The following is a 27775-nucleotide window of genomic DNA, read 5'->3' on the forward strand; positions in this document are numbered from 1 at the left end:
CACATGGTGAGGCCGTGGCCCCGCCCTACTGTACGGTGGCCGGGAGGGGACAGGACTGGTCGTGACGTCACACAGTCCCTGCCCAGCTGCAGCTGTCACACGGTGCCCGAACACCCGGATCCGGCCTGAGGTGCGACCCGGGGACTAGGGGTAGAATGGTGCAGGCAGAAATGGGGGAGAACAGGGTACAGCCGAGGTACACGGAGGTGAGGCGGCGGCAGGGAGGGGAGCACTTATCTCACAGGCCTGTGTACAATAGCTGCCGGCCCCATCCCGGATTTCAGCACTGTGTATACTGGCAGCACAGAGCCTGCATGTCATCTATATACTGACAGCTCAGTCACCTTATAGATGCTACGCTATACAATATTTACAGAACCCATGTGTTCTCCATACACTGCAGTTATATATATATATATATAGCCAGTATAGATCCATCACACCCTCACCTATACATTCCCACCTCCTAATATATAACCTAGTATATAATTATTCCATATATATCCTCTTCCTATGATTTCTATGACCTCCTATTGTACCAGCATTAATAGTCACCACCTGTATCTACTGCTGTGCTCCTCCTGGATATACATCCCCCATGTGTACACAACCCCATTCATTCCACTCGCTACTGTATATATACACTCCTTTTGTTTTATCTGTATAGGTAGTCTACTACATATATATGCTATACGGGACTGCCAGATTCTCCCTGTGTATACTGATCTATATATATGTGTACCTTCAGCTACAGCTAAATATATTGACACCATATTTACTCCACTGGTAGAACTATACCCTTCTCATGTACCTCCAAATATGAATTACACTGCTCACATCTTTTGTGAACATCCCTCTACTATATTACATATATTGCCTCTATTCAATTATGTACTGTTGGACAAACCAAAAGATGTAACTGTGTCTAGTTTTAGGTCATAATAATTCATAATAATAAATTAATAAATCTTTATTAATATAGCACCATCATAGTCTGCAGCGCTGTACAGATCATAGGGGAGATATACAAATAAATTAAGACATTACAGAGTAATAACATGGTCATATGAAACAGTAGGAGTTAGGTCATTTACCCCCTAATAAATTGACAAGAGAGTGTGGCCAAGCCCGAATTTAACAAAATAGACTTTTTTTTAAGAAAATGATGCCAAAAGCAGGATCCAGAAGTAGGAGGTGTAATTGTTAATTTCATGGGTTGTCACAACCTGAGCCACTAGTAGTGAATGTGGCCCATGATGCCTTCAGGTTCCAGGTTAATCCAGTCCCAGCTAGCCACTGTTATGCATTGTTGTATATATGGGTTATTGTTTATCAGAGCTTTCCCATATACAGATAGCGAAGAAACTGAGAAAAAAGATGAATAAAATGTGTGACTGGAGATGGCTTCTTAGTGGAAGGAGAAGGGTCTCCAGTAGCAAAACGTCATGACATTCCCAAAGCCTCAGTGCTTTTGACATACAAGTCAGGTAGTGTGAAGGGCCTGTGCCCAAGTAGTAAGCCAAGCATGGGATTTGGAGAAAGATAATTTATGCCTTGTCTTCACTGTGCAGAAGTTATATACCTCTACTGTATAGGGCATATAATTTTCTTTATTGGAATGACAAGCAGCTCTCTCAGGGCAGAGGGCTTTGGGATGTCTCTAACAAGCACTAAACTTCCGGATTTTAATTTTATTGCACTTTGCAGAGGTGTACAAAGTCTGAGAGATATCACTGAAAGCAGACAGCTCCCCGCATCCCCAGCGTGTGCCTCCTGCACTATAGGACTGTAGGCTGTGGGTGGTGGTACACAGTGGGTTACTATCAGCAGACTGATCATGTCTGATGAACTTTCTTTCCTTTCAGGATGAGATCTCGGTGACTGAAGAAGAGCGGATATGAATGATACCACATGGGCAGAAAAGGCGGGGAGCCCAAGTGAGGAGGAGAAGATGCGGAGCCCTCGGAATGTGCCAGGCCCAGAGGATGGTAGGTCCTGCACATACATGTACACACATTACTACCATCGATGGAATGGGGCAATTCTAAGGATGGTGGGAACAAAGTGTAGCCCACTTTTTGCAAACCCTTGCTAGAAAGTTGCATTAAGTGGATTATTTTGGTGAAGTAAGGGTTACAGATTCTCTGCAGTAGAAGGAGGAAGGAGGTCAGGGTTACGGAGGGGTGTGTCACATCTGGATGAGCTGGATTGTAAAAGGTAAATAGATATATTCCAGTTTAGGTCAAAGACCGTTTCCATGGAGTTTGGGCAGGTTTGAGACAGGCTGCAGTATAGATAGCAAAGGCAACATGGCTCCTTGTGTCCTCGGAGAGGAAGGGAGCGCTGCTTGAGTGCTAAGAGCGTAAAAGTGATTTTACTCCACTAAAATACTAGCCCCCTTGGTAGGGTATTAAACGTCCTTTCTAGAATTCCCTCTTTTACATGAATCTCATCTGATTAAAAAAAACTCCTCTAAAGTCAAACGTAAAAGCGCCTATAATATTCATATTGGGGATCATTTACTAAGGGTTTGCGGTCCGCACTATCGTCGGAATAACCGACGGTTTCCAATGTGCACCGCATTTAGAAAGGGTTTTTGGAACACGTGATAGGATTTTGGCGCATCAGTGCCGGTTTTCATGCGACACAAATCGGGGGGCGTGGCCGTCAGACGGGATTCAATAACGCAATTTGTGTCGCAAGACACGCACTTACAAGCACCGGGAAGAAGAAGGTGAACTCCGGCGGACCTCAGTGGGGGAAGCGACACATGCAGGATATCGGACGCACAAGCTACGTGAATCGTGTCGGACTTCATTTTCGTCGGACCGTCCGGATCGGGGATCGCGACAGGACCGGGTAAGTAAATTTGCCCCATTATGTCTGAGATCAAGCTTAGAGACTAGAGAGGGAGAATCACTTTATATGACCCCCATCTTTGGTTCTATATTATTTGAATGTGATTATAAAACAAGTATCCTTATCTTTAATATGACACTAAAAGCATGTTCTAGGTGTTATAGAACTGAAGGTATGGACAACTGAAACGATACTTCCCCAGCAGCCTCTAAACTTGACTCCTATCTAGCAAATATGACTATTTCCTTTGAAGGAGATATTTATAGGTATATGGGGGAGATTACATATAAAAGAGGATATTCTAGAAAATACATTTTGTATCCTACATAATACTTGATGGGGATATTAGTTTAATTGGGGTAAAATCTGATGACAGTGTCCCTGTGGCAGGTGTGCTGCTTGTGTGGTAGGCACATTAAAATTTTCTCAGCAAATAGCCACAGGGGCTGTATTTTCGGATACTCCCCTAGGGAAAAAAGGTTACTTCCCTGTTGGCTAATTCACTTGGGGCCAGTGCTCGGTGATCTCTGTCAGCTCCATAGAGATTAATGGTGCAGAACGGTCATGCTCTGTTAGTCTGACTTTGCAATCAGGGGTCCGACAGAGGTATGTGGGAACCCTTGTTTTCGTGATCTGTGAGGGTCACACCTGTGTACAGAGAGGTGAAGGTAGCGCTGCTTGTGTGCACAGAGGTGAAGGTAGCGCTGCTTGTATGCAGAGAGCTGAAGGTAATGCTGCTTGTGTACAGAGAGATGAAGGTAGCGCTGCTTGTGTACAGAGAGATGAAGGTAGCGCTGCTTGTGTGCAGAGAGATGAAGGTAGCGCTGCTTGTGTGCAGAGAGCTAAAGGTTGCGCTGCTTGTGTGCAGAGAGATGAAGGTAGCGCTGCTTGTGTGCAGAGAGCTGAAGGTAATACTGCTTGTGTACAGAGTGGTGAAGGTAGCGCTGCTTGTGTGCAGAGAGCTGAAGGTAATGCTGCTTGTGTGCAGAGAGATGAAGGTAGCGCTGCTTGTGTGCAGAGAGCTAAAGGTTGCGCTGCTTGTGTGCAGAGAGATGAAGGTAGCGCTGCTTGTGTGCAGAGAAATGAAGGTAGCGCTGCTTGTGTGCAGAGAAATGAAGGTAGCGCTGCTTTTGTGCAGAGAGGTGAAGGTTGCGCTGCTTGTGTACAGAGATGTGAAGGTTGCGCTGCTTGTGTACAGAGAGGTGAAGGGAGCACTGCTTGTGTACAGAGAGGTGAAAGTTGCACTGCTTGTGTACGGAGTGGTGAAGGGAGCACTGCTTGAATGCAGAGAGGTGAAGATTGCACTGCTTGTGTTTAGAGATGTGAAGGTTGCGCTGCTTGTGTACAGAGAGGTGAAGGTTACGCTGCTTGTGTACAGAGAGTTGAAGGTTGCGCTGCTTGTGTACAGAGTGGTGAAGGGAGCGCTGCTTGAATGCAGAAATATTTAGGTAGTGCTTCTCATGTGCAGAGATGAAGGGAGTGCTGTTTATGTGCAAGTAGATGAAGGGAACTCTGGTTGTGTGCAAAGAGAAGAAGGGAGCACTGCTTGTGCGCAGAAAGAGGGTGGAAGAGAGCGCTGCTTGTGTGTAGAGAGAGGGTGGAAGGGAGCACTGAATGTGTGTAGAGAGAGTAGAAGGGAGCGCTGCTTGTGTGCAGACAGGGGGTGGAAAGGAGCGCTGCTTGTGTGCAAAGACAGGGCGAAAGGGATCGCCACTTGTGTGCAGAGACAGGGCGAAAGGGATCGCCACTTGTGTGCAGAGACAGGGCAAAAGGGAGCGCCACTTGTGTGCAGAGACAGGGTGGAAGGGAGCGCCACTTGTGTGCAGAAACAGGGCAAGGTTACGCTGCTTGTGTACAGAGAGTTGAAGGTTGCGCTGCTTGTGTACAGAGTGGTGAAGGGAGCGCTGCTTGAATGCAGAAATATTTAGGTAGTGCTGCTCATGTGCAGAGATGAAGGGAGTGCTGCTTGTGTGCAGAGAGATGAAGGGAGTGCTGTTTGTGTGCAAGTAGATGAAGGGAACTCTGGTTGTGTGCAAAGAGAAGAAGGGAGCACTGCTTGTGCGCAGAAAGAGGGTGGAAGAGAGCGCTGCTTGTGTGTAGAGAGAGGGTGGAAGGGAGCACTAAATATGTGTAGAGAGAGTAGAAGGGAGCGCTGCTTGTGTGCAGACAGGGGGTGGAAGGGATTGCCACTTGTGTGCAAAGACAGGGCGAAAGGTATCACCACTTGTGTGCAGAGACAGGGTGGAAGGGAGCGCCACTTGTGTGCAGAGACGAGGTGGAAGGGAGCGCCACTTGTGTGCAGAGACAGGGTGGAAGGGAGCGCCTCTTGTGTGCAAAGAAAGTTTGAAATGGAGCATTGCTTGTGTGCAGAGACAGGATGGAAGGGAGCACCGCTTGTGTGCAGAGACGAGGTGAAGGTTGAGCTGCTTGTGTACAGAGAGGAGAAGGTTGCGCTGCTTGTGTACAGAGTGGTGAAGGGAACGCTGCTTGAATGCAGAAAGATTAAGGGAGTTCTGCTCATGTGCAGAGAGATGAAGGGAGCACTGTTGTGTGCAGAGATGAAGGGAGTGCTGCTTGTGTGCAGAGAGATGAAGGGAGCGCTGTTTATGTGCAGAGAGATGAAGGGAGCTCTGCTTGTGTGCAAAGAGAAGAAGGGAGTGCTGCTTGTGTGTAAAGAGAAGAAGGGAGCGCTGCTTGTGCGCAAAAAGAGGGGGGAAGAGAGCGCTGCTTGTGTGTAGAGAGAGGGTGGAAGGGAGCACTGAATGTGTGTAGAGAGCGTAGAAGGGAGCGCTGCTTGTGTGCTTAGACGGGGTGGAAGGGATCGCCACTTGTGTGCAGAGACAGGGCGACAGGGATCACCACTTGTGTGCAGGGACAGGGCGAAAGGGATCGCCACTTGTGTGCAAAGAAAGTTTGGAATGGAGCACCGCTTGTGTGCAGAGACAGGGTGAAAGGGAGCGCCACTTGTGTGCAAAGAAAGTTTGGAATGGAGCACCGCTTGTGTGCAGAGACAGGACGGAAGGGAGCACCACTTGTGTGCAGAGACGTGGTGGAAGGGAGTGCTTCTTCTGTGCATAGACGAGGTGGAAGGGAGTGCTGCTTGTGTGCAGAGACAGGGTGGTATGGAGCACCGCTTGTGTGCAGAGACAGGGTGGAAGGGAGTGCTAGAGACGAGGTGGAAGGGAGTTTTGCTCGTGTGCAGAGACAGGGTGGAAGGGAGCACTGCTTGTGTGCAAATGAATTATGGAGAGCCATTCTTGAATATTTACAGAATAGAGCACAGGCATATGTGCAGGGAGAGGATGATGATTCCAGCGTATCTGCAGTGAGCGGAGGATGTGAGTAGTGTGCAGAGACAGGGTGGAAGGGAGTTCTGCTTGCATACAGAGACAGGGTGGAAGGGAGTTCTGCTTGTGTGCAGAGACAGGGTGGAAGGGAGTTCTGCTTGCATACAGAGACAGGGTGGAAGGGAGTTCTGCTTGTGTGCAGAGTGTGCAGAGACAGGGTGGAAGGGAGTTCTGCTTGTGTGCAGAAACAGGGTGGAAGGGAGTTCTGCTTGTGTGCAGAGACAGGGTGGAAGGGAGTTCTGCTTGTGTGCAGAGACAGGGTGGAAGGGAGTGCTGCTTGTGTGGAGGGACAGGGTTGAAGGGAGTGCTGCTTGTGTGCTGAGACAGGATGGAAGGGAGTGCTGCTTGTGTGCAGAGGCAGGGTGGAAGGGAGAGCTGCTTGTGTGCAGAGTGTGCAGAGAAAGGGTGGAAGGGAGTTCTGCTGGTGTCCAGAGACAGGGTGGAAGGGAGCGCGGCTTGTGTGCAGAGACAGGGTGGAAGGGAGTGCTGCTTGTGTGCAGAGACAGGGTGGAAGGGAGTTCTGCTTGTGTGCAGAGACAGGGTGGAAGGGAGTTCTGCTTGTGTGCAGAGACAGGGTGGAAGGGAGTTCTGCTTGTGTGCAGAGACAGGGTGGAAGGGAGTTCTGCTTGTGTGCAGAGACAGGGTGGAAGGGAGTTCTCCTTGTGTGCAGAGACAGGGTGAAAGGGAGTGCTGCTTGTGTGCAGAGACAGGGTGGAAGGGAGTTCTGCTTGTGTGCAGAGACAGGGTGGATGGGAGAACTACTTGTGTTCAGAGACGGGGTGGAAGGGACGCTGCGCGTGCAGATACAGGGTGGTATGGAGCACCGCTTGTGTGCAGAGACAGGGTGGAAGGGAGTGCTAGAGACGAGGTGGAAGGGAGTTTTGCTTGTGTGCAGAGACAGGGTGGAAAGGAGCACCGCTTGTGTGCAGAGACAGGGTGGAAGGGAGCACTGCTTGTGTCCAAAGACAGGGTGGAAGGGAGCGCGGCTTGTGTGCAGAGACAGGGTGGAAAGGAGTGCTGCTTGTGTGCAGAAACAGGGTGGAAGGGAGTGCTGCTTGTGTGCAGAGACAGGGTGGAAGGGAGCGCGGCTTGTGTGCAGAGACAGGGTGGAAGGGAGTGCTGCTTGTGTGCAGAGACAGGGTGGAAGGGAGTGCTGCTTGTGTGCAGAGACAGGGTGGAAGGGAGTGCTGCTTGTGTGCAGAGACAGGGTGGAAGGGAGCGCGGCTTGTGTGCAGAGACAGGGTGGAAGGGAGTTCTGCTTGTGTGCAGAGACAAGGTGGAAGGGAGTGCTGCTTGTGTAGAGGGACAGGATGGAAGGGAGTGCTGCTTGTGTGCAGAGGCAGGGTGGAAGGGAGTTCTGCTTGTGTGCAGAGGCAGGGTGGAAGGGAGTTCTGCTTGTGTGCAGAGACAGGGTGGAAGGGAGTTCTGCTTGCATACAGAGACAGGGTGGAAGGGAGTTCTGCTTGTGTGCAGAGTGTGCAGAGACAGGGTGGAAGGGAGTTCTGCTTGTGTGCAGAGACAGGGTGGAAGGGAGTTCTGCTTGTGTGCAGAGACAGGGTGGAAGGGAGTTCTGCTTGTGTGCAGAGACAGGGTGGAAGGGAGTGCTGCTTGTGTGGAGGGACAGGGTTGAAGGGAGTGCTGCTTGTGTGCTGAGACAGGATGGAAGGGAGTGCTGCTTGTGTGCAGAGGCAGGGTGGAAGGGAGAGCTGCTTGTGTGCAGAGTGTGCAGAGAAAGGGTGGAAGGGAGTTCTGCTTGTGTCCAGAGACAGGGTGGAAGGGAGCGCGGCTTGTGTGCAGAGACAGGGTGGAAGGGAGTGCTGCTTGTGTGCAGAGACAGGGTGGAAGGGAGTTCTGCTTGTGTGCAGAGACAGGGTGGAAGGGAGTTCTGCTTGTGTGCAGAGACAGGGTGGAAGGGAGTTCTGCTTGTGTGCAGAGACAGGGTGGAAGGGAGTTCTGCTTGTGTGCAGAGACAGGGTGGAAGGGAGTTCTCCTTGTGTGCAGAGACAGGGTGAAAGGGAGTGCTGCTTGTGTGCAGAGACAGGGTGGAAGGGAGTTCTGCTTGTGTGCAGAGACAGGGTGGATGGGAGAACTACTTGTGTTCAGAGACGGGGTGGAAGGGACGCTGCGCGTGCAGATACAGAGTGGTATGGAGCACCGCTTGTGTGCAGAGACAGGGTGGAAGGGAGTGCTAGAGACGAGGTGGAAGGGAGTTTTGCTTGTGTGCAGAGACAGGGTGGAAAGGAGCACCGCTTGTGTGCAGAGACAGGGTGGAAGGGAGCACTGCTTGTGTCCAAAGACAGGGTGGAAGGGAGCGCGGCTTGTGTGCAGAGACAGGGTGGAAAGGAGTGCTGCTTGTGTGCAGAAACAGGGTGGAAGGGAGTGCTGCTTGTGTGCAGAGACAGGGTGGAAGGGAGCGCGGCTTGTGTGCAGAGACAGGGTGGAAGGGAGTGCTGCTTGTGTGCAGAGACAGGGTGGAAGGGAGTGCTGCTTGTGTGCAGAGACAGGGTGGAAGGGAGTGCTGCTTGTGTGCAGAGACAGGGTGGAAGGGAGCGCGGCTTGTGTGCAGAGACAGGGTGGAAGGGAGTTCTGCTTGTGTGCAGAGACAAGGTGGAAGGGAGTGCTGCTTGTGTAGAGGGACAGGATGGAAGGGAGTGCTGCTTGTGTGCAGAGGCAGGGTGGAAGGGAGTTCTGCTTGTGTGCAGAGTGTGCAGAGAAAGGGTGGAAGGGAGTTCTGCTTGTGTCCAGAGACAGGGTGGAAGGGAGCGCGGCTTGTGTGCAGAGACAGGGTGGAAGGGAGTGTGCTTGTGTGCAGAGACAGGGTGGAAGGGAGTTCTGTTTGTGTGCAGTGACAGGATGGAAGGGAGTTCTGCTTGTGTGCAGTGACAGGGTGGAAGGGAGTGCTGCTTGTGTGCAGAGACAGGGTGGAAGGGGGTTCTGCTTGTGTGCAGAGACAGGGTGGACGGGAGCACTACTTGTGTGCAGAGACGGGGTGGAAGGGAGCGCGGCTTGTGTGCAGAGACAGGGTGGAAGGGAGTGCTGCTTGTGTGCAGAGACAGGGTGGAAGGGAGTGCTGCTTGTGTGCAGAGACAGGGTGGGAGGGAGCGCGGCTTGTGTGCAGAGACAGGGTGGAAGGGAGTTCTGCTTGTGTGCAGAGACAAGGTGGAAGGGAGTGCTGCTTGTGTGCAGAGGCTGGGTGGAAGGGAGTTCTGCTTGTGTGCAGAGTGTGCAGAGAAAGGGTGGAAGGGAGTGCTGCTTGTGTCCAGAGATAGGGTGGAAAGGAGCGCGGCTTGTGTGCAGAGACAGGGTGGAAGGGAGTGCTGCTTGTGTGCAGAGGCAGGGTGGAAGGGAGTTCTGCTTGTGTGCAGAGACAGGGTGGAAGGGAGTGCTGCTTGTGTGCAGAGACAGGGTGGAAGGGAGTGCTGCTTGTGTGCAGAGACAGGGTGGAAGGGAGTGCTGCTTGTGTGCAGAGACAGGGTGGATGGGAGAACTACTTGTGTTCAGAGACGGGGTGGAAGGGAGTGCTGCTTGTGTGCAGAGACAGGGTGGAAGGGAGTTCTGCTTGTGTGCAGAGACAAGGTGGACGGGAGCACTACTTGTGTGCAGAGATGGGGTGGAAGGGACGCTGCGCGTGCAGAGACAGGGTGGTATGGAGCACCGCTTGTATGCAGAGACAGGGTGGAAGGGAGTGCTAGAGACGAGGTGGAAGGGAGTTTTGCTCGTGTGCAGAGACAGGGTGGAAGGGAGCAACGCTTGTGTGCAGAGACAGGGTGGAAGGGAGCACTGCTTGTGTCCAAAGACAGGGTGGAAGGGAGCGCGGCTTGTGTGCAGAGACAGGGTGGAAGGGAGTGCGGCTTGTGTGCAGAGACAGGGTGGAAGGGAGTGCTGCTTGTGTGCAGAGACAGGGTGGAAGGGAGTGCTGCTTGTGTGCAGAGACAGGGTGGAAGGGAGTGCTGCTTGTGTGCAGAGACAGGGTGGAAGGGAGTGCTGCTTGTGTGGAGGGACAGGGTGGAAGGGAGTACTGCTTGTGTGCAGAGACAGGGAGGAAGGGAGCGTGGCTTGTGTGCAGAGACAGGGTGGAAGGGAGTTCTGCTTGTGTGCAGAGACAGGGTGGAAGGGAGTGCTGCTTGTGTGGAGGGACAGGCTGGAAGGGAGTGCTGCTTGTGTGCAGAGACAGGGTGGAAGGGAGCGCGGCTTGTGTGCAGAGACAGGGTGGAAGGGAGTGCTGCTTGTGTGCAGAGACAGGGTGGAAGGGAGTGCTGCTTGTGTGCAGAGACAGGGTGGAAGGGAGCGCGGCTTGTGTGCAGAGACAGTGTGGAAGGGAGTGCTGCTTGTGTGCAGAGACAGGGTGGAAGGGAGCGCGGCTTGTGTGCAGAGACAGTGTGGAAGGGAGTGCTGCTTGTGTGCAGAGACAGGGTGGAAGGGAGTGCTGCTTGTGTGCAGAGACAGGGTGGAAGGGAGTGCTGCTTGTGTGCAGAGACAGGGTGGAAGGGAGTGCTGCTTGTGTGCAGAGACAGGGTGGAAGGGAGTTCTGCTTGTGTGCAGAGACAAGGTGGAAGGGAGTGCTGTTTGTGTTCTAATGAATTATGGAGAGTCATTCTTGAATATTTACAGAATAGAGCACAGGCATATGTGCAGGGAGAGGATGATGATTCCAGCGAATCTGCAGTGAGCGGAGAATGGGAGTAGTGATGTGCACTGTATTCTCTTTCCTGATCTTTTGTGAATTTAGACCCGTTCCAGTGTTTGGACCCCGACATGGGGTGGACCTGTTAGTTTTAGGTCATCTGGCAGTGAGGGGGCTGGGTGACTTGGAGGGATAATACTGCCTAATCCTTGTAAGATAAATTGAGGGTCTTTAGAAGAAGCCTGTGGGGGAGGGAAGAAGCACCAGACACTGGTTGTTGTAAACCCATATGCTAGAATGTACACAGAGGGAAGGTGTTATGCTTTGTGCTGTACACTGTGTGACTAATGTGACAGCAGGGAATATAGAGCTTGTCCCAAAAACATACAGAAAAGCAAACTGGTGCTGTCAGTGTTATTACTGGTGGCTCTGTGTGTCCGCTTGTCATTGCCCCCCCCCTTTCCCTTTGTCAGTATACCTTTGTCCTGTCCACCCAAGTGTTAGCATGTCATTCTGCTATCGCCCCAAATGTAGTCCTCAGTGCTGTCCTCTTGTTGTAATGGAGAAGAGGGCTGCAATGTCCAGGATTTCCCATCCCCCGTCATTTCCTTCCTTGGCCCTTCCACATGTCCAGGAAATAATCCTCTGTTCCTTCGTCTATTCCAGAATTAGCTAAATCTCCTTGGAGCAAAACCAAAGATCTGAGAGGCCGGCACGAATAATCCGATCTCTGCTCTTCATTCCTTGTCTCTTCCTTTGTGCAGTTGTCAGGGTTTTCTTATTACTTGATGTACACACAGCTCCACACACTATTTCTATTCATCCTTTTCTTTTGTGTGTGTATAGTTACCATATGTCATATTAGATATGGTATTTATTATATATGTTCCTCTTCTCTTAATGTATATCCAGCACATTATCTTCAGTGAGTGACCTCTGATGGCAGCCATATAACTTCTGAGAAAACAACAAGGGAGTGAAGCTGAGAGCTACAGATCTGTAGAAATGTAACTGTGTATGATTCTTGTAAGCTCTTAGTTGTCAGGAAAGGCAGCTATCCTATTTTCCCAGGTTATAGATGCTGTGATAGAGTTGAGCATTTGCAGCTTATTTAGTTTCCCTTTTATTGATGGGTTGGTCTCACTCAGCTTCCGTACTAACTGTAGCTGTTGCTAAGTTGCCATATTTTATGTGATGACAGTTGGGCCAATGGCAGTGACCATTTGAGGCAGACACTAGTAAGAAGCAATTGTATTATGCAGAGAGAGACAGCGCATGAATAGAAATGTACAGGATGGGCAAATACGCTTCACATTTATGAAGAATGGTACATTCATTCTTCTGGAAAATAAGCCAGTGGCACAGATATGGACACTATAACAGAGCTTTTTGTACATCAAATTCTCTAAATCCACTTCCGCTATGAATGACTGCTGTTGTTTCAGGAAAGTTTGATATGTTTCCCAGCACAGGCTCAAGACCATGAAGGAAATACGGGGACATGGCCGGACAAGGTGGTAGAAGTGAATCAACTCCGCTCCTTTGATTCGCCTTTGTCACCCCATTTTCTTCACAGATAAAAGCAGGTTAACACTAATGATCTGGGATCACAAACATCCACGCGATGGCCAAAAGCCACCTGACTGCTGTTGGGTACTGGGATAAAATCCTCATACCCATCATCAGATTTTATACTGGTGCGCTGGGCACATGGATGCAGCATAACATACAGTTGATCATGGAGGAATGTAGGTTTATCATGGTATCCTGTAGCACATTTGCCTTGGTCTATAGATTGTATGTTGCCGAAACTGGTATCCCAGCTGCTCTCTTAAATGTTGCATTGATGTCAAATCTGGATATTGAGCAGACCAAGGAAGTATTGCATCTATGTATCTGGTGGAGACATCCGTGGTCAACCCGTGCATTATCCTGCTGGGAGATGCCATCTGGAAGCTCTGCCATGTGAGACAACACATCAAGTGATCGGCTGTCAATAGATAATGGTGCCATGACACCATATATTCTTTTGCTCAGCACCTGGAAATAGTCCAGGGAGTGACAGGGACGTGTAATAAAAGCATCATCTATGTTTGTGGTGGACAACAAAACTCAGAGAGCTGCGGGTGCCTCAGATTTTTTACTTATGTACACTAAAGCTGACTTGATTCTACTGGCTTCACAAGGGGTTAATTTGGCATCATTGCTGAAAAATAGCTTTTTATGAAATTCCATCAATAAAGTAATTTCATTAAAGGGAGTTTACCAAAAAGTTGGACCCTAAAAGGTATTGTCCTGAGTTCTGTGTATATAGCTTTGTGTTGGTCAAATTGTCTTGTTCTTTTATTCAAACTTCTCCTCACCCTCAGGGTTCTGTTGTGTTCAGTGAAAAGATCTCACACCGCAGTGCACTCTGAATCCAACTACAATCAAAATATTTTTTTCACAGTCCTGCTGCTACTTATGACATGTATGAAATGTATGGTTACACAGCTATGCAGGCCCAGTACCTTACACTGTCTGTAGCTTTGTATGCTGACAGTTTTACACTAGGTCCTGGTTTAGGAAAGATTAGATAACATATTTACATATTAACACAATTGAAAGGTGGAGCTTATAAAACATGAATGCATTGTAGCATGAAGGCATAACATGGGTACAGAGTTGTCAATTTTCTCTCTTTCAGATGACTCCTCCTCTGAGAGCTGTAATGGGAATGTCTTTCCTGCGCTGAATCCATCCACTACTCCCGCCAGCACTGCCCTAAGCCGTTCCCTCCCAGACATGAATGGAAACAGCACTGGCTCCGCTGTGGAACTCAGCGCTTCATCCGATGAGCAGCCTATTAACCTCAGTGACAAGATACGACCCACACTAGGGGTCCCCCAATATCCTACTGAAGCTTGTACCACAGAGGCTTTACGTAACCACGGAAAGTACAACCTCAAAGCCACATCTGAGGTGAGGTGATCACAGGATGGACATGAAGCATAAAAGTTTACCGATCTGTCCAAACTGCTTAGTATGGCGATTTCATAAGGGTTATCACCTAGCTTTCCCGGGACCCTTAACAACTTTCCTTCTACCATCAAAATCCATCATGATAAACCAGGGGCAACATACTCATAGATCCAGGCACCGTGACTGTGGTAATAGTTTGCTCTTATGATTGATAAAATTGTATCGGCTTTCTAAAGTAGGTGGAGTTATTTCCAGATGGTCACTACCTGATACTACAACTCCAATGATCCCTCAGTTTTTTAAAACATCTCCTCTCTCTTATGCCCTGTTCCCAGTGATGATTTAAAGGTAACCTATCACTAAGGATCTCATTTTCACTAAAGACAGGTTGCAGAAGCCCATCACACCTGCATTACAAAGATGTCTTTCTGCCTTCTCTAAGTATTTGCATTACAACATAATTGTGTTTTATAACTTACCCTGCACACTGACAGAATCCTCTGTGTAGTCTCAGGGGTTGGGTTTTGGTTTTCATGCATTTTAATAAACAACATGTGACTTGTCTGTGCTGCAGACTGTGCAGCTCTCAGGACAGGTAGGTACAGGACATGTAATGTGGACATGTGACCAGCAGCCATCTTCTTTCCTGAGTCTCCTCCACAGGGAGAAAATCATTGGCCTGCTAAATGGCCAGTAGTATTTAACTCTCCATCATAGTCTATGTCCACAGCATTTTTTTGCTAAGAGAAGCAAAATTTTAAATAACAACTAATTACATATTATCTTATATTTTAATGACTCATTTGAATATGAACTATGCTTATTCCTAGAATACTGTATATACTCAAGTTTAAGCCAAGTTTATCATCACAAAAAATTTATACTCAAGTCTATAAAAAAAAACAATACTCACCTTTCCGACGCCCCCACAGGTATCTTTCTAACAGCAGCAGGTACGTGCATGTTGACGGAGCACAGGCAGTGGCGTCAGCAGGCGACTGACGTCATAGTCTGTGCACTGCCAGAGTGCACAGACCTGCCGCTGGAAGAAATCCTGCATGGTGTTCTAAAGGTAAGTAGTGAGTTTATTTTTTTCTGGCCTGGGTGGGCGCTGGCTGGCTATGTACAGGGGGCTGGCTGGCTAGATACTATTTGCTGACTGTCTATATACTATTTGCAGACTGTCTATATACTATTTGCTGACTGGCTATATACTATGGGCTGGCAGGCTATGTAATATGGGCTGAATGGCTATATACTAGAAGGCAGGGGGCTGGCAGGCTATATACCGGGGCATGGGCTGACAGGCTGTATACTGGGACAGGGGCTGAATGGCTATATACTGGAGCATGGGTTGGAAGGCTATATACCGGGGCTTGGGCTGGCTGGCGATATACTGGGGCAAGGGCTGGCTGTATACTGGGGGCAAGGGCTGGCTATATACTGGGGGATGGGCGGGCAGGCTGGCTAGCTATATACTGGGCGGAGGCTGTGACCAATGCTTTTCCCACTCTAAGCTTATACTTGAGTCGATTTCTTATTTTTTTTGTGGTAATATTAGGTATCTCTGCTTATATTCTGGTTGGCTTATACTGTAGTATATACGGTACCCCTTTAAGGTAAAAACTCCCTTCTGTAATCTTTATCATAGAACTTGTCAGAATAAAGTGTAACTGTAAAGTTATAGTGATTTTACCAAATTATTATATGTGATTCCCCCTTTGAAAACAAAAAGAAGGATGCCTGCTTTGTGCTGCTTGTCCTTTTCTATCCAAGGTTAAGGCATTTTTCTGTTCTGAAAGTTTTTGACAAACATCTTTCTCAGTAGAGGTGACGTGGGCAGAGACTAATGTCTGTCTGTGCCCTCAAGCAGAGGCCTGTTAGCTTGCCCACAGATCCCATGATGCCTTGTGTTCTCTCTCAAAGTAATTTAGCATTAAATCCGTTAAGTTTCCTACAAGTAAATCCACTGAACACTGCACAGTGCACATACAGAATGTATATGGTGACCAGCCTGGCAGCTTCCATCACGTAGAGCAGCAGCTCCTCCCTTCCCATGAAACTGTCCTGAATCTGAGGAAGCAGCTTCTGCAGCACTGAGATAATCTGAGGGCTATATCAAGGAAACTACTATATATAGGCAACAAAGATAATAGGCAAAGTTGTTTGACATCCCAAGAGCTATTGATTTGCGGAAAACAAAATACCTTCACAGTTACTCTTCAAAGGAAATTTGGGTGACAACTCTTGCAGGTATATTAGTGGAGGAGGATATTTTCTATTAATGTATATATCATTTGCTTCCAGTCCCCTCCATACAGCTCAGGAAGTTATGACTCCATCAAGACTGAAGTCACAGAAGTCAGTGGTGGGGCAGAGGACCTGACTGTAAGTCGGACCGTGGCAGTGGACGATGACGATGAGGATGACCATGAGGATAATGATCGTATCACAGACACAGAAGGGCTGGACCCTGAACGTCTGAAGGCTTTTAATGTGAGCTACAGGGTATTTAGGTGGCCTCTGGGGGAACTGGAAAATGTGTGCTCAGCAACTGCACATATATATGATGTGGGAGGTATTCCCAATGTAGGGGATGTGGAAATCTGCCCACCATATTGTATATGACATGCTCATACCTTTTCAGATGTTTGTCCGTCTCTTTGTGGATGAAAACCTTGATCGCATGGTTCCCATTTCCAAGCAGCCGAAGGAGAAGATACAAGCCATTATTGAGTCATGCAGCCGCCAGTTCCCAGAATTCCAAGAGCGCGCAAGGAAGCGCATCCGTACCTACCTGAAATCCTGCCGGCGTATGAAGAAAAGCGGCATGGAGATGGTGAGAACCGACCAGGATTCTTGCAGGGTCTATGTGAGTTACCAGCTTGAATGCATGTGATATTGTGTGGCCATATAACATGTTAGTATGGGCCTGTACATTATATTAGTATATTATTATTCTGAGGTATACAGGCGGTCCCCTACTTAAGGACACCCAGATTTACAGATGACCCCTAGCTACAGACAAACAACTCTTCCCACTGTGACCTCTGGTGAAGCTCACTGGATGCTTCACTGTAGTCCCAGACTGCAATGATCAGCTGTAAGGTGTCTGTAATGAAGCTAAATTAAGAATCCTTGTTCACATTACTGTAAAGATATTTGAAAATACAGTTGTCACTGGGGCAAAACATTTTTACGATTAAAAAATATACAGTTCAGACCGCGAATATAATTAATATAATGCCTATAATAGTCTAGGATTTTTCAGGGGGCATACACCAGTGTGTAAGTATGTTTGGGTTAAAACCAACTAAATCCATGTGGTTTTCTTTATTAATGGCTGAAGTCTAGGGCCACTTTAAAGCCCAATTCACATCTCTGTTAGGTCAGCAGTTATTTGCATCAGTTATTGTGAGCCAAAACCAGGAGAGTTCGAACACACAGAACAGGTGCAAGACTTTCCATGGTACCTTTCCTCTGTAGAGTCGCAGAAAGATTTTCAGCACACATGGTTTTGGCTTACAAAAACTGATGCAAATAACTGAAGAACCAACAGAGATCTCAACTGGGTCTAAGTGGTTGGAGACCAAGCATACAACTCTCTTTATAGAGCAGACTGAGATGGCTGTATAACTCTGTCATGTCCTTGCTGATTCCCCTTTTATCCATGAGTTTTCACTGCTGATAAAGGTTGTGACATGGGACTGTAAATAAATGTAAGTTTTGTTTATTGACTATATTAACCCCTTTCCAACATTGGACGTACTACTACGTTACGGGCGGCAAGTCTGGTCTGCATTACACTGTGTTATAGGAATAAGAGCATGAACAAGCGATCAGAGCATCACTTGTTCAAGCCAACCTGTTAAAGTAAAAAAAAAGATAAAAACACTTTATAAAAACATTTTTAATAAAAAGAATTAAATAAAGTGAAAGTCCGCTTCATACCAACATTCCCTTTAAATACCTAATAAAGTACAAAAAACACAAAATCATGAAAAAACCCACATATTTGGTATCGGAGCGTCCGTAACAATCCGTACAATAACTCAGTAACATTATTGGACCCGCTTGGTGAACGCTATGAAAAAAAAAATCCGAAAAACTTGCCAAAAATGTAAATTTTTCATAAAATTCATTCACAAAAATGTTCCAAAAAGTGATCAAAATTATTAGTTTCTAAATTTAAAGCAAAAACTGGATAAAGATTTATTAAAACCCCGAGCTGTGGCAAGTATTAGGTCTTTGCAAGTTTAAGCCCCTGGATGTATACTAGGTCATGGCAGTCTGACCCCTCCACTTCAGAGAAATACACAAGCACTCAGCTGATGGTAAAGGGAGCAGCGGCACAGCCATTAAATCCCTGCCATGTTTGGGCATACCCTACGGCTGCATATCATTGCTGGATAGAGGGTGTGTGGATCCGCACACAACAGACGTGTAGTATCTGTCCACCATATAAGAAGATGCAGAAACACGTCAGGTGTAAATTTTAGTAGGGACACTGATGTATTTCCCAGCAGAGTTATAAGTGCAGAGTGAGGACTAAGTGTAGCCTGGGAAGGTAACAGGGATAGAGCATTGGTAGCTAGTGAAGCCAATTACCCTACACAAGCACAGAGAATCTACACTTCAGGATCCTCTTTAATGTCTGTACTTGGATATTTGGATAGTAGAGCACAGTTTTTAACCACAAACTTAATATAGTGTTTGTTTTATTCTTCCTCACAAAGGCAGTACTTTCCAATGATATATGTATAAAAACATGTTCCCTTTAATCAATTGAAAGCAGTAATCCTGAAAAAGATAGGGATATAAAACATACATACAAATTAAATATGAATTTATTATGAATGTTATTATTGAAGACTGGACAGAACTGCAGAGCCTGGATATCATTCACTGGACAATATTATATCATATTAGATATCAGTGGTATAATGTGTGCTCCTCTAATTTTACTTTAGGCTCGTCCAACACCTCCTCACCTGACCTCAGCTATGGCAGAAAATATCCTGGCTGCTGCCTGCGAGAGTGAATCACGGCAAGCCGCCAAAAGGATGAGACTGGAGATTTACCAGACAGCTCAGGTAACCTTTGTATTGTTATGAACAGTAGTGCGGGAGTGTTCACACCCTGGCCCTACTTCCTATGAAGGATAGCATCATACGTACATATCCATGGATACACACAGTGGGGGGAATGTTTCATATGCCAGCACTTGTTCGTCAGCCATGCCTCCCCTGCCCTGGTGGATACATCACGAGGATTAGGCCTTCTGATGTATTTGGTGTGCCACTGCACCACTCGGCATAAAGTCTGGCGTAGTTTTGCTTAAGAACCTGCAAAAAATGTTTGCAGGCTTTAGCGAATGCTCAGGAACGTCCTGCACTGGCCACCTCTGCTGCCAACTGCTCCCTCCATGCCCACTTGGCATGAAGAAGGCATAAAGGGGAAAATAATCTCAATTACTGACATTCATTCAGGAGTTGTACAACAAAAAACTGGCATACAAGTAAAAATGTCCCCAGTGCATACTTTGTGCATTCAAGAGAAAAAGAAAGAATATCATATGTTCAATATTCAGAAAAAATCTGGTTGTTGAGAGGTCCTTAAATGAGCTAAATTCCAGGCAAAAATGACAAAATCATTATTTATTTACCAAAATCTAGACCAAAATGCAGAAGCAGTGTATGAAAAATGAAACTTGCATTCCGACAGCTTCATTAAAAGAGTAATTTTATGTGCACGATGTGACGTGACTGTGTCGTCAGGTGCAATGCTATAGGCTAATTGTCTTTTAAATGATGGCGTCTTGAATTTGGAATCTAGCAATGAGTAAGGGAAGTTTTTTCTGATTGGCCTATAGCCTCCCTGTGTCATGTATCATGATATTTAATGGATTACGTGCCTGTACAGGGAAGGAGCTCCCTCTCCAGCCAACACCCCGCATGCTCCCCAGGTCAGCCATTGGCATCTGCCTGCTTGGTCCAACCCCTGACTGGACCGGGTAGCTGTCTGTCAGCCTATGCATCAGCTCATCCCGGAAAAATTACACCTTAGCCAACTCCGTAATCCTAAGTATGAAAAAGTTATTGGAGTCAGAATATGGTTAAAGTAATTTTTTGAGTGCAAAAGTTACTAATTTTTTGTAAAATCTATTAGCACTTAATAAAACCTATATAACTTTGGTAGAATATATTAGAGATGCCATTTGGAATATACAGTGAAAGAAGTAAAAACAGAGCCCACAAGTAAAATGGCGCGAATGCAGTTTCTTGTCAATTTTACTGCATTATGAATCGTATTTCCACTTCCCAGTATACGGCATGTAATATAAGATACCGCCACTAGAAAGTAAAATTTGTTACACAGAAAACAAGCCCTCATACAGTTGTGTACACAGAAAAATTTAAAAAGATATTTGAAAGTAGGGAGAAACAGAAAGTAAAATGGAAAAAGCCCATTAGTGGCAAGGGGTTAAAATTCCCCCCTAAACTTAAAAAGTTTACAAATTCTCTGGGATAAAGGTTTGTGGTCCTGAGGCCACGTTCACACGTGGCATTTTGGTTGCGTTTGGAAACGCAATCCAAAGGCTCCGTTAGTGATCACATATTTTGGTAACATTGTGGGGGACATGTATTATCGTATCTGCGCCTAACAAATGCTGGGATCTTTCGTTTTTTTGGGCGCAGAATTGTTGTGGATCATTTATAATGTGTTTGCACCAGAAAGAACAAATGTTTCCTACTATCCCGACATTTCCGTCTTTTTTTGGGAAAAGTGGGGCCTAAATTTTCCACATTATCCGTCACATTTATGTGTATTTTGTCAGCATTTTTAGGCACAATTTTTGGAGCACAATAGACCAGGAAAAAATTGGTCATAGAGCAAAATTAAAATTAATTTACAGTCCATGTCAGATTTTGGCGCACATCTCATTGATGTCGGCATTTGTATGGCGCACAACTGATTATTACTGTCTACCCATTATTTACTTACAGCCGTGCGCCACTTTAAAACATCGTGCTCTGGTTTCCGGAGACTGATCTCCGATGCCGACAGTGGTGCTTGTGCCAGAACTAGTAAATCTCCCCCCAATGGGTTGATGTTTTAACGCACTTGCGCCACAATTCTGGTGGTTTTGCGCCTAAAACACTGTCTAAAATGCCTTGCACCACAGTTATCAAGGCTTTAAAACCATTTTTCGGAAGCTTTCCGACTTGTCTGAATACGGGGCGGGGCCACCAATAAAATGTGCATGGCCTCACAAGAAAAAGGCGTGGCTTGCAGGAAATCGTCCGTGGCCCAAAATTCTGACGCATAGTTTAGACCAACTAAAAGTACGTCTAAAGTAGGAACCCACAGTCTTATACTGCACCAGAATTCATCATGAAAGTGATAAATCTGGTGCAGCAAAAGACTAGTGTTTTCCAGCTAGAAAGTGGCGGAACCTGAGACACATTGTTAAATCCCCCCCTGTGTTTCCAACACATTAACTGAACGCAATCTTACCTCAACATGCAATTGCAGGTAGAGCCTTTGGATTGTGTTTCACAACGCAACCAAAATGCCACGTGTGAAAACTACATGGCACCTGAAACCTATCCTGCCCTATAATATAGGGTACAATATTCCTAGATGCATTTTCTACTTATACAGACGGTCCCCTACTTAACGACTTACATACAAATTCAACTTAAGAACAAACCTATGGAACCTATCCTGTATGTAACCCGGGGACTGCCTGTATTCAGTTTATCTGGGTAAATGTTGCGGCTAAATTAATGTATTAATGATAAATATTAGTGAATTCCAAATCAACCCTTCATTTTGTTTGAATTTCTGTAAAATACATAAAGGGTTAACAAGCTTCCTACCTGCTGTCTTGAATAGTTTGAGGGGTGAAGTTAATAGAACGGGGTGATATGTTGGGGGGGGGGGGTTATTAACAGAACTTCCAAAACCCCTATAGAAATGAAATAATCTAAAATAATTTATTCTAAAATTTTCTTGAAAATTTGAGAGAATGCTGTCCAATTTGTGATCTTTCTAGCGTCATAATAAAACAAAAGGACACTTCTAAAATGACGCCAACACAAAGCTGAGATATCTTAAAATCAAAGTAAATTCAAAACCTAAATTTTCCACTAACCTGTGAAGTCAGCAGCTACTGGTGCACTCAGAAATTTGCTGCAGGTGTGCTTTTCCTAGGATGAGGTGTGGACGCTTTTCTCAACTTTTTACCTAATGGGCGATGCCACACATAGCGTGATAATTGGGAAAACGGTCAAAACGGATGCGTTTTAAAAACGGCTGAAAGCGCGTGCTTAAAAAAGGACCAAAAACGCCATGTGTGGCTCACCCTATGAAAAATGAAGTATACATAGAAACTAAGAGGATAAGTAGAAGCCAGGTGCTGCTAATGAAACACTTTAATAATTGATCATCATGAATGGTGACCACCCATTTCTTGGGCATCCCAACCGTATATCTTGTGCTGTAGCTAACAGAACCACAAGCCTGATGTGAAAAAGTTGAGATTCTTATTTTTAATTTACCACTAAAAGCATGTTTCTAAGTACTACAGAGCCCAAGATATGGGCATTTGAGGTGACACTCCCCATTTAACCTCTAAAAGTGCCCTACATGAATCCATGTAATTTAATCCTTTTACACCAACATTCTTTTTAAGTTTTATGTTTTCATTTAGCTAAATAAGGGTTTGTAACAGGACAAATTATGCTTCCTAGTTTCATCATTTAATATATTCAACTATGTACTAGAATTTTGGAGAAATTCAAATGTGTTGAATTGTTCAAAACGCACCATTTTCTTACTGGTTTTCATAGTTTGCTCCTCCTCTGCTTTATTTTTTGGCTCAGTATAATAAAAAAAAAAAAAAAAAAAATATATATATATATATATATATATATATATATATATATGTGTGTGTAAGGTGTGATAACCAGCTGAAGTTTTTATTCATACAAGGTTAAAGAGAACCTGTCCAGATACTCCCCTCTCCCCACAAACCACACACAATACTTTTTAGATGTCTTCATACATGTTTCACTGATGTCCCTCTCCATGGGATTAGAGCCACCATTCTCCTAGAAAGACTCTATTGATGCCCTATGTTACTAAAGATCCAGATATGGAGGCAGGGGAGCTCCAGTATACAGTCAAGCTACCAGGACTCCTAACTGCAGCTGACACCACTAACCCGCTGTGCCTCAGGAATGAGGGAGGTGAGAGATGCTGGCTCACTGAGGAGAATTCCTGAGGGAGAGGTGAATGCTGGGTTTAAAAGAGAAGCTGGCTATGCGTGACTCGCTGAAGAGAAATCATCTTACTTGGAAAAAAGGGGGGGTATGTATATAGAAGGCTAGTCAACTCTGATATGTATACTAAAAATAAGAATTTTTATTAGATAAGCAAAATACACACATATTCTTAAAAAACATTTAAAAGCACATGTGTACATCTATATGCATGATAACCAAAATAATATACCATGCAGGTGCTGCCTGCCCCCTTCAGTCTCCCTGACATAGACAAATATCACTTAATTGCAGATGCCAGCTGTAAACTAGTAAATACATATGCAGTGGCCTGATCTCAGTGCAAAAAAATAAGCATAAAGTGTATGGTCAGTGCCTCATGTAATAGAAGCAGCACCAAGTGACTTAAATTGTGTCCATAGAGAGAGTGAAAGAAATGGATATCACCAGGTCCTGATGGGGTAGGAGCTAAACGCCCTGCACGTTCAGCCGCAATGTGGCTTCCTCATGGGTAATCATCTTACTCATCACCCCTCTTTCGGGAATTCTCTACAGAGTCAAACGCAGCCATCATCCCTCTCAACACTTGCATTCACCTTTCCTTTAGGATTTCACAGAGGTAGCATCTCTCAACTCCCTCATGGGGGCTCAAATACCATGGATAGATGCATCACTGAAATATGTAAAAAAAATTCTTTTTTATGGGAAAGGGGTTGTGTTTTTTTCCCTTTAAGAACAACACAACCTTTCAATGGTTTTTTTCTTCTAATTTTTACCAACTTGTACAATTGGGCGTTTTACTGATAATTGTTTTTATATTTAAATATACAGGCGGTCCCCTACTTAAGGACACCCGACAACCCATAGTTACAGACAGACCCCTCTGACCTTGGGTGAAGTCTCTGAATGCTTTGCTATAGTCCCAGACTGCAATGATCAGCTGTAAGGTGTCTGTAATGAAGCTTTATTAATAATCCTTGGTCCCATTACAGCAAAAAAAAATGTTTAAACTCCAATTGTCACTTGGGCCAATTTTTTTTTTATCTGGATCTACAATTATTAATTATACATTTTCGACTTACAAACAAATTCAACTTAAGAACAAACCTCCGGACCCTATCTTGTATGTAACCCGGGGACTGCCTGTATACGGTATTTGTTTATTTAAATTTGCCCTCTCTGGAAAGGGGTAATTGAATTTATGTGTTTGGAGGGGTTTTGAACTTAGAAAAGGAAAAAAATAAATGACCTTCCAAAGGGGGACTTCTACCTTAGGGGATCTGATCACTCTATACAATTCTATTCAGCATATTGTGAATTTCCTGCTTCCCTTTTATACCTCTATTACAACCCCTCCCTGGAGCACTTTTATCACTAGTCATTCTTTTTTTGGGGGCAGGAAGAGAATACCTCACAAGATAAGCCCTCTGGACTCGCCCAGTCCTCGTACTCACTGCCAACAGGCACCTTTAACCAGGATCCTGTCTACATGAATGGCAGCCTCCACTACGCCTACCGTGGATACGGCACGATTGGAAGCAGCCTGCCTGCAACGACTTCACTGCAAACTGGAAACCACAGCAACGGTGAGTAAGGGTGTGATACAGATGCTTTAGACGGGATTTATTTTACATTTATTCTCAATTGGCAGAATCAGAGGGATGAAAATGAAAAACATCTAAAGAGGGGCAAGAAAATGTTGACAAATGGCACCCCCTCTGAGAACCCCCCTTCACCATCCAGAAGAGCCAACTGGGGTCATGTGACTTTGTTTCCTGATTCTCAAGATGCAGAGGGATGTAGCTTGCGTCTTGATCATCCTTAAGAGTGCTCGGGCAGTCCCGGCTTTCTTGTACTGACTTTAATAGTGAAGGATAACAGGCAGAAAACCATACAAATATGCTGCAGATTTTTACAGCGTAAAATTGATTGTAAATGGTCTCATGGCTAACAGCCGCTTCTTTCTTTTACTAGGTCCTACAGACCTCAGCATGAAAGGTCTGGCAAGTAGCGGCCACACCAACACCACCAATCGAGCAATGCCATGTGCCCAGCTTAGCCCCACTGAGATTGGAGCTGTGCGACAGCTGATTGCTGGGTACCGGGAGTCTGCAGCATTCCTGTTGCGATCCGCAGATGAATTGGAGAACTTGATATTGCAGCAGAACTAAGGGGCACCAGGGGCCTATCTGCAACCACAACCTCTTACTGTATAGACTGAGATAAGACACTGATGTCTTTTTCCCCTCAGATGGTCGCAGACACTGAACCTGTTCCCGGAGCAGGAGCCATATACTTTGTTTTGTTGGGAAATACTGGGGAGGGGGAGTCATGTCTCTGCACAAGAGATTTCCTTTTACTGGCACCCTCCTGTATGTCCAGCACAGAGGGCTGCATTCTCCTATTTATTGAGAACAGAATTTCCTTTTTTTTTTCTCATTAATTTATTTTTTTCTGGAAAATGTTTTTTTTTTGTTGTTGTTTATATGGAATAGTTGTTGTTTCACGATTGGTGAGCCATGTGATAGGCTGAACCAGTACTGCGCCATTTTGTTTCCCTTGAAATGGGTGTCCTGATTGAGGAATGGGGCACCATGTGCATCATGCCATAGTGACATCACCAGGTGCTAGGGAATTGCTAGGCTACCTTGTCCTCGACACTGGCTTAACCAATATGGCTGCTTTTTTTCTGTGCAGGTGACGGGTCTGTTTTAAAGAACTTTAGCACTGAACGGTTATTCCAACTTCTGCCTGGGGCTGGGGCAAAAGCATTTTCTATGTTGTGGGTCAATGCAACATTGCACCATACCTCAAAAGAAAGAAAAACACTCCATCTAACAATTGCCTCTTGGGTTTTGTGACCTACCTAACCATACCGATTCTGCACACAGGTAGCGTCATATTAGACTATACTATCTTGCACCCATACACATTATCTATGGTAGTGTTTAGATACATAACATTGCACTAAGCCCATCATGTTGGAGTGGATGTTCACTGCCCAGATGCCACCCTGTGTCCCTAGCATTTGCGCCACTTATCTCAAATTTTCATGTATCCTATAAAAACAAACAATCCATTTCTTGGTTATTCCTGTGGCATTATTACAAGTAATGCTTTGGGCTGTTTTACTGGAAAGACTCATATGGACTACCACATTATGCACTTACTGTACATGGTTTGCCTTTGGACTATACCACTCTGCACTCTAATTTTCTCTTTGGAACATACCTTTCGTTCCCCACATGATTTTCCTATGCACTATACCCATTCTCTACTCCCGATGGAGCATACATTTCCATGCTTAACATTTTTGTATTGGACAATAACATTCCTCTCACAGATTACACTGGGCCGTAATATTCCGCTACTCTTATTTTTCTTTGGACCATACCACATGGTAGATGACACTGTATCTCCTTGGGGAAGCTGTTCCATTACTACACTACTTCTAGCTTCCTGCTGCTATGATTGACTTTCCTTTCAGGTAACTTGGCCTCCCAGGAGCGCACCTTGTGATTAACCATCTGACCTCTCCTGCTTTGCTATGGGTTTCCAAAGTCTTGCACAGAACATAGCAAATCTGGTATCTGTATTTTATTTTCATCCACAAAACTCAGGCAGAAAAGCATCTGAAAGCTGAACCTGCACTTCCGATTCCTGCTGACCTCATGCCCCTCCGACCAACCCTTCATCTCCATCCAGGTCCATGTCATTTCAGCTTCTCCACTCCATGTCTTACATTTTAATTTCTTTGTATTATGTTTTTTATCTGCCTTTTGAATCATTCCAGCAGTCGCCTCCTCATTCATGTTTTCCATGCACTTTCTTGAAATGTCTGAGGACCATCCTTAGCAGGGGAGGGGGCACTTTGTGGTCACTGTGGGTTTTGTGCTTTCCATAAACCATCCATGTAGCACCAAGCTTCTCACCGATTAACTTCATATTCCAAAGTGTAGGACGAGTCTTATTTTCTGTATAGATGCGTTTTTCTCCCTTATTTCAGAACAAGTATTTGTGAATTATTTTGTGACTTTTATGTGGTGCTTATAGAACTGTAATCTCTCCCTGACGCCAACGTGTTTGTATGTGTTTGAGTTGCTTTTATATTATTTCTGGACTCAGCAAGTGTCCTGTTTACATGTACAGAAGAGCTGGTATAGATGAGCTATACCACCATGATGGGGCGCTCCTCCTCTGCTTACTAAAGCCACGCACCTACGCATGCAGTAAGGCTTCATTCCCTAGATCTCAGGTAAAGACACACTCACTATTTATTTGCATCACAACGCCCTGCATGTTGGCCATCAATCACCGAAGGCTCGGCCCCTTGCACAACCATCTTTCCTTTTGCACTTCTGAACAGCCCTTCCCCCACCTACTTGGCTCTTTTAAGCAGATGAGAAATTTCAATAAACCTATGATATATAATATATGAGACAATGCTATTTATTGTTCCTGACAGTTTGTGTGGTTTTACTGATTTGTAGAATGTTTTTATTTGTCATACGATGTGATGTGTTCCCACCATGAGGGACAGAGACCACCGCGCTGTCTATGACACAGTCACCCCATCCCCACCCCTATTATTATCCAGGCTAAGTGCACTGACTCGCCACCAAGTGGAATCCTTCCTTTTTACTATATGTATAAGGCTGACTAATAAGAAACACTGCATAATAAAGTATCCCACCTTT

At 45.7% G+C, this 27775-nt stretch overlaps 1 protein-coding gene across 6 annotated transcripts; it reads left to right on the top strand.

The window, feature by feature from the left end:
- NOL4L (nucleolar protein 4 like) lies at positions 1 to 27775 on the top strand. 6 transcript variants are annotated; one of them, XM_072110720.1, is made up of 8 exons: positions 1 to 130; positions 1866 to 1988; positions 13517 to 13791; positions 16099 to 16287; positions 16439 to 16663; positions 18762 to 18884; positions 24478 to 24664; positions 25053 to 27775. In XM_072110720.1, the coding sequence occupies exons 2-8, from the start codon at positions 1898 to 1900 to the stop codon at positions 25247 to 25249; spliced, it is 1287 nt and encodes a 428-aa protein (XP_071966821.1). In that variant the 5' UTR covers positions 1 to 130; positions 1866 to 1897; the 3' UTR covers positions 25250 to 27775. The 6 variants fall into 6 exon arrangements, with proteins under 6 accessions (XP_071966821.1, XP_071966823.1, XP_071966822.1 ...); XM_072110722.1 differs by having other exon boundaries at positions 16439 to 16630; XM_072110721.1 differs by having other exon boundaries at positions 72 to 206.

The sequence above is a fragment of the Engystomops pustulosus genome, chromosome 6, assembly GCF_040894005.1.
Source record: "Engystomops pustulosus chromosome 6, aEngPut4.maternal, whole genome shotgun sequence".
NCBI lineage: Eukaryota > Metazoa > Chordata > Amphibia > Anura > Leptodactylidae > Engystomops > Engystomops pustulosus.

Bases quoted from the DNA above. Each gene is read 5' to 3' on its own strand.
- NOL4L (XM_072110720.1), top strand. From the start codon at position 1,898: ATGAATGATACCACATGGGCAGAAAAGGCGGGGAGCCCAAGTGAGGAG. The intron at 1,989-13,516 runs GTAGGTCCTGCA...TCTCTCTTTCAG, and splicing joins TGTGCCAGGCCCAGAGGATG to ATGACTCCTCCTCTGAGAGC. The intron at 18,885-24,477 runs GTAACCTTTGTA...TTTTGGGGGCAG, and splicing joins AGATTTACCAGACAGCTCAG to GAAGAGAATACCTCACAAGA.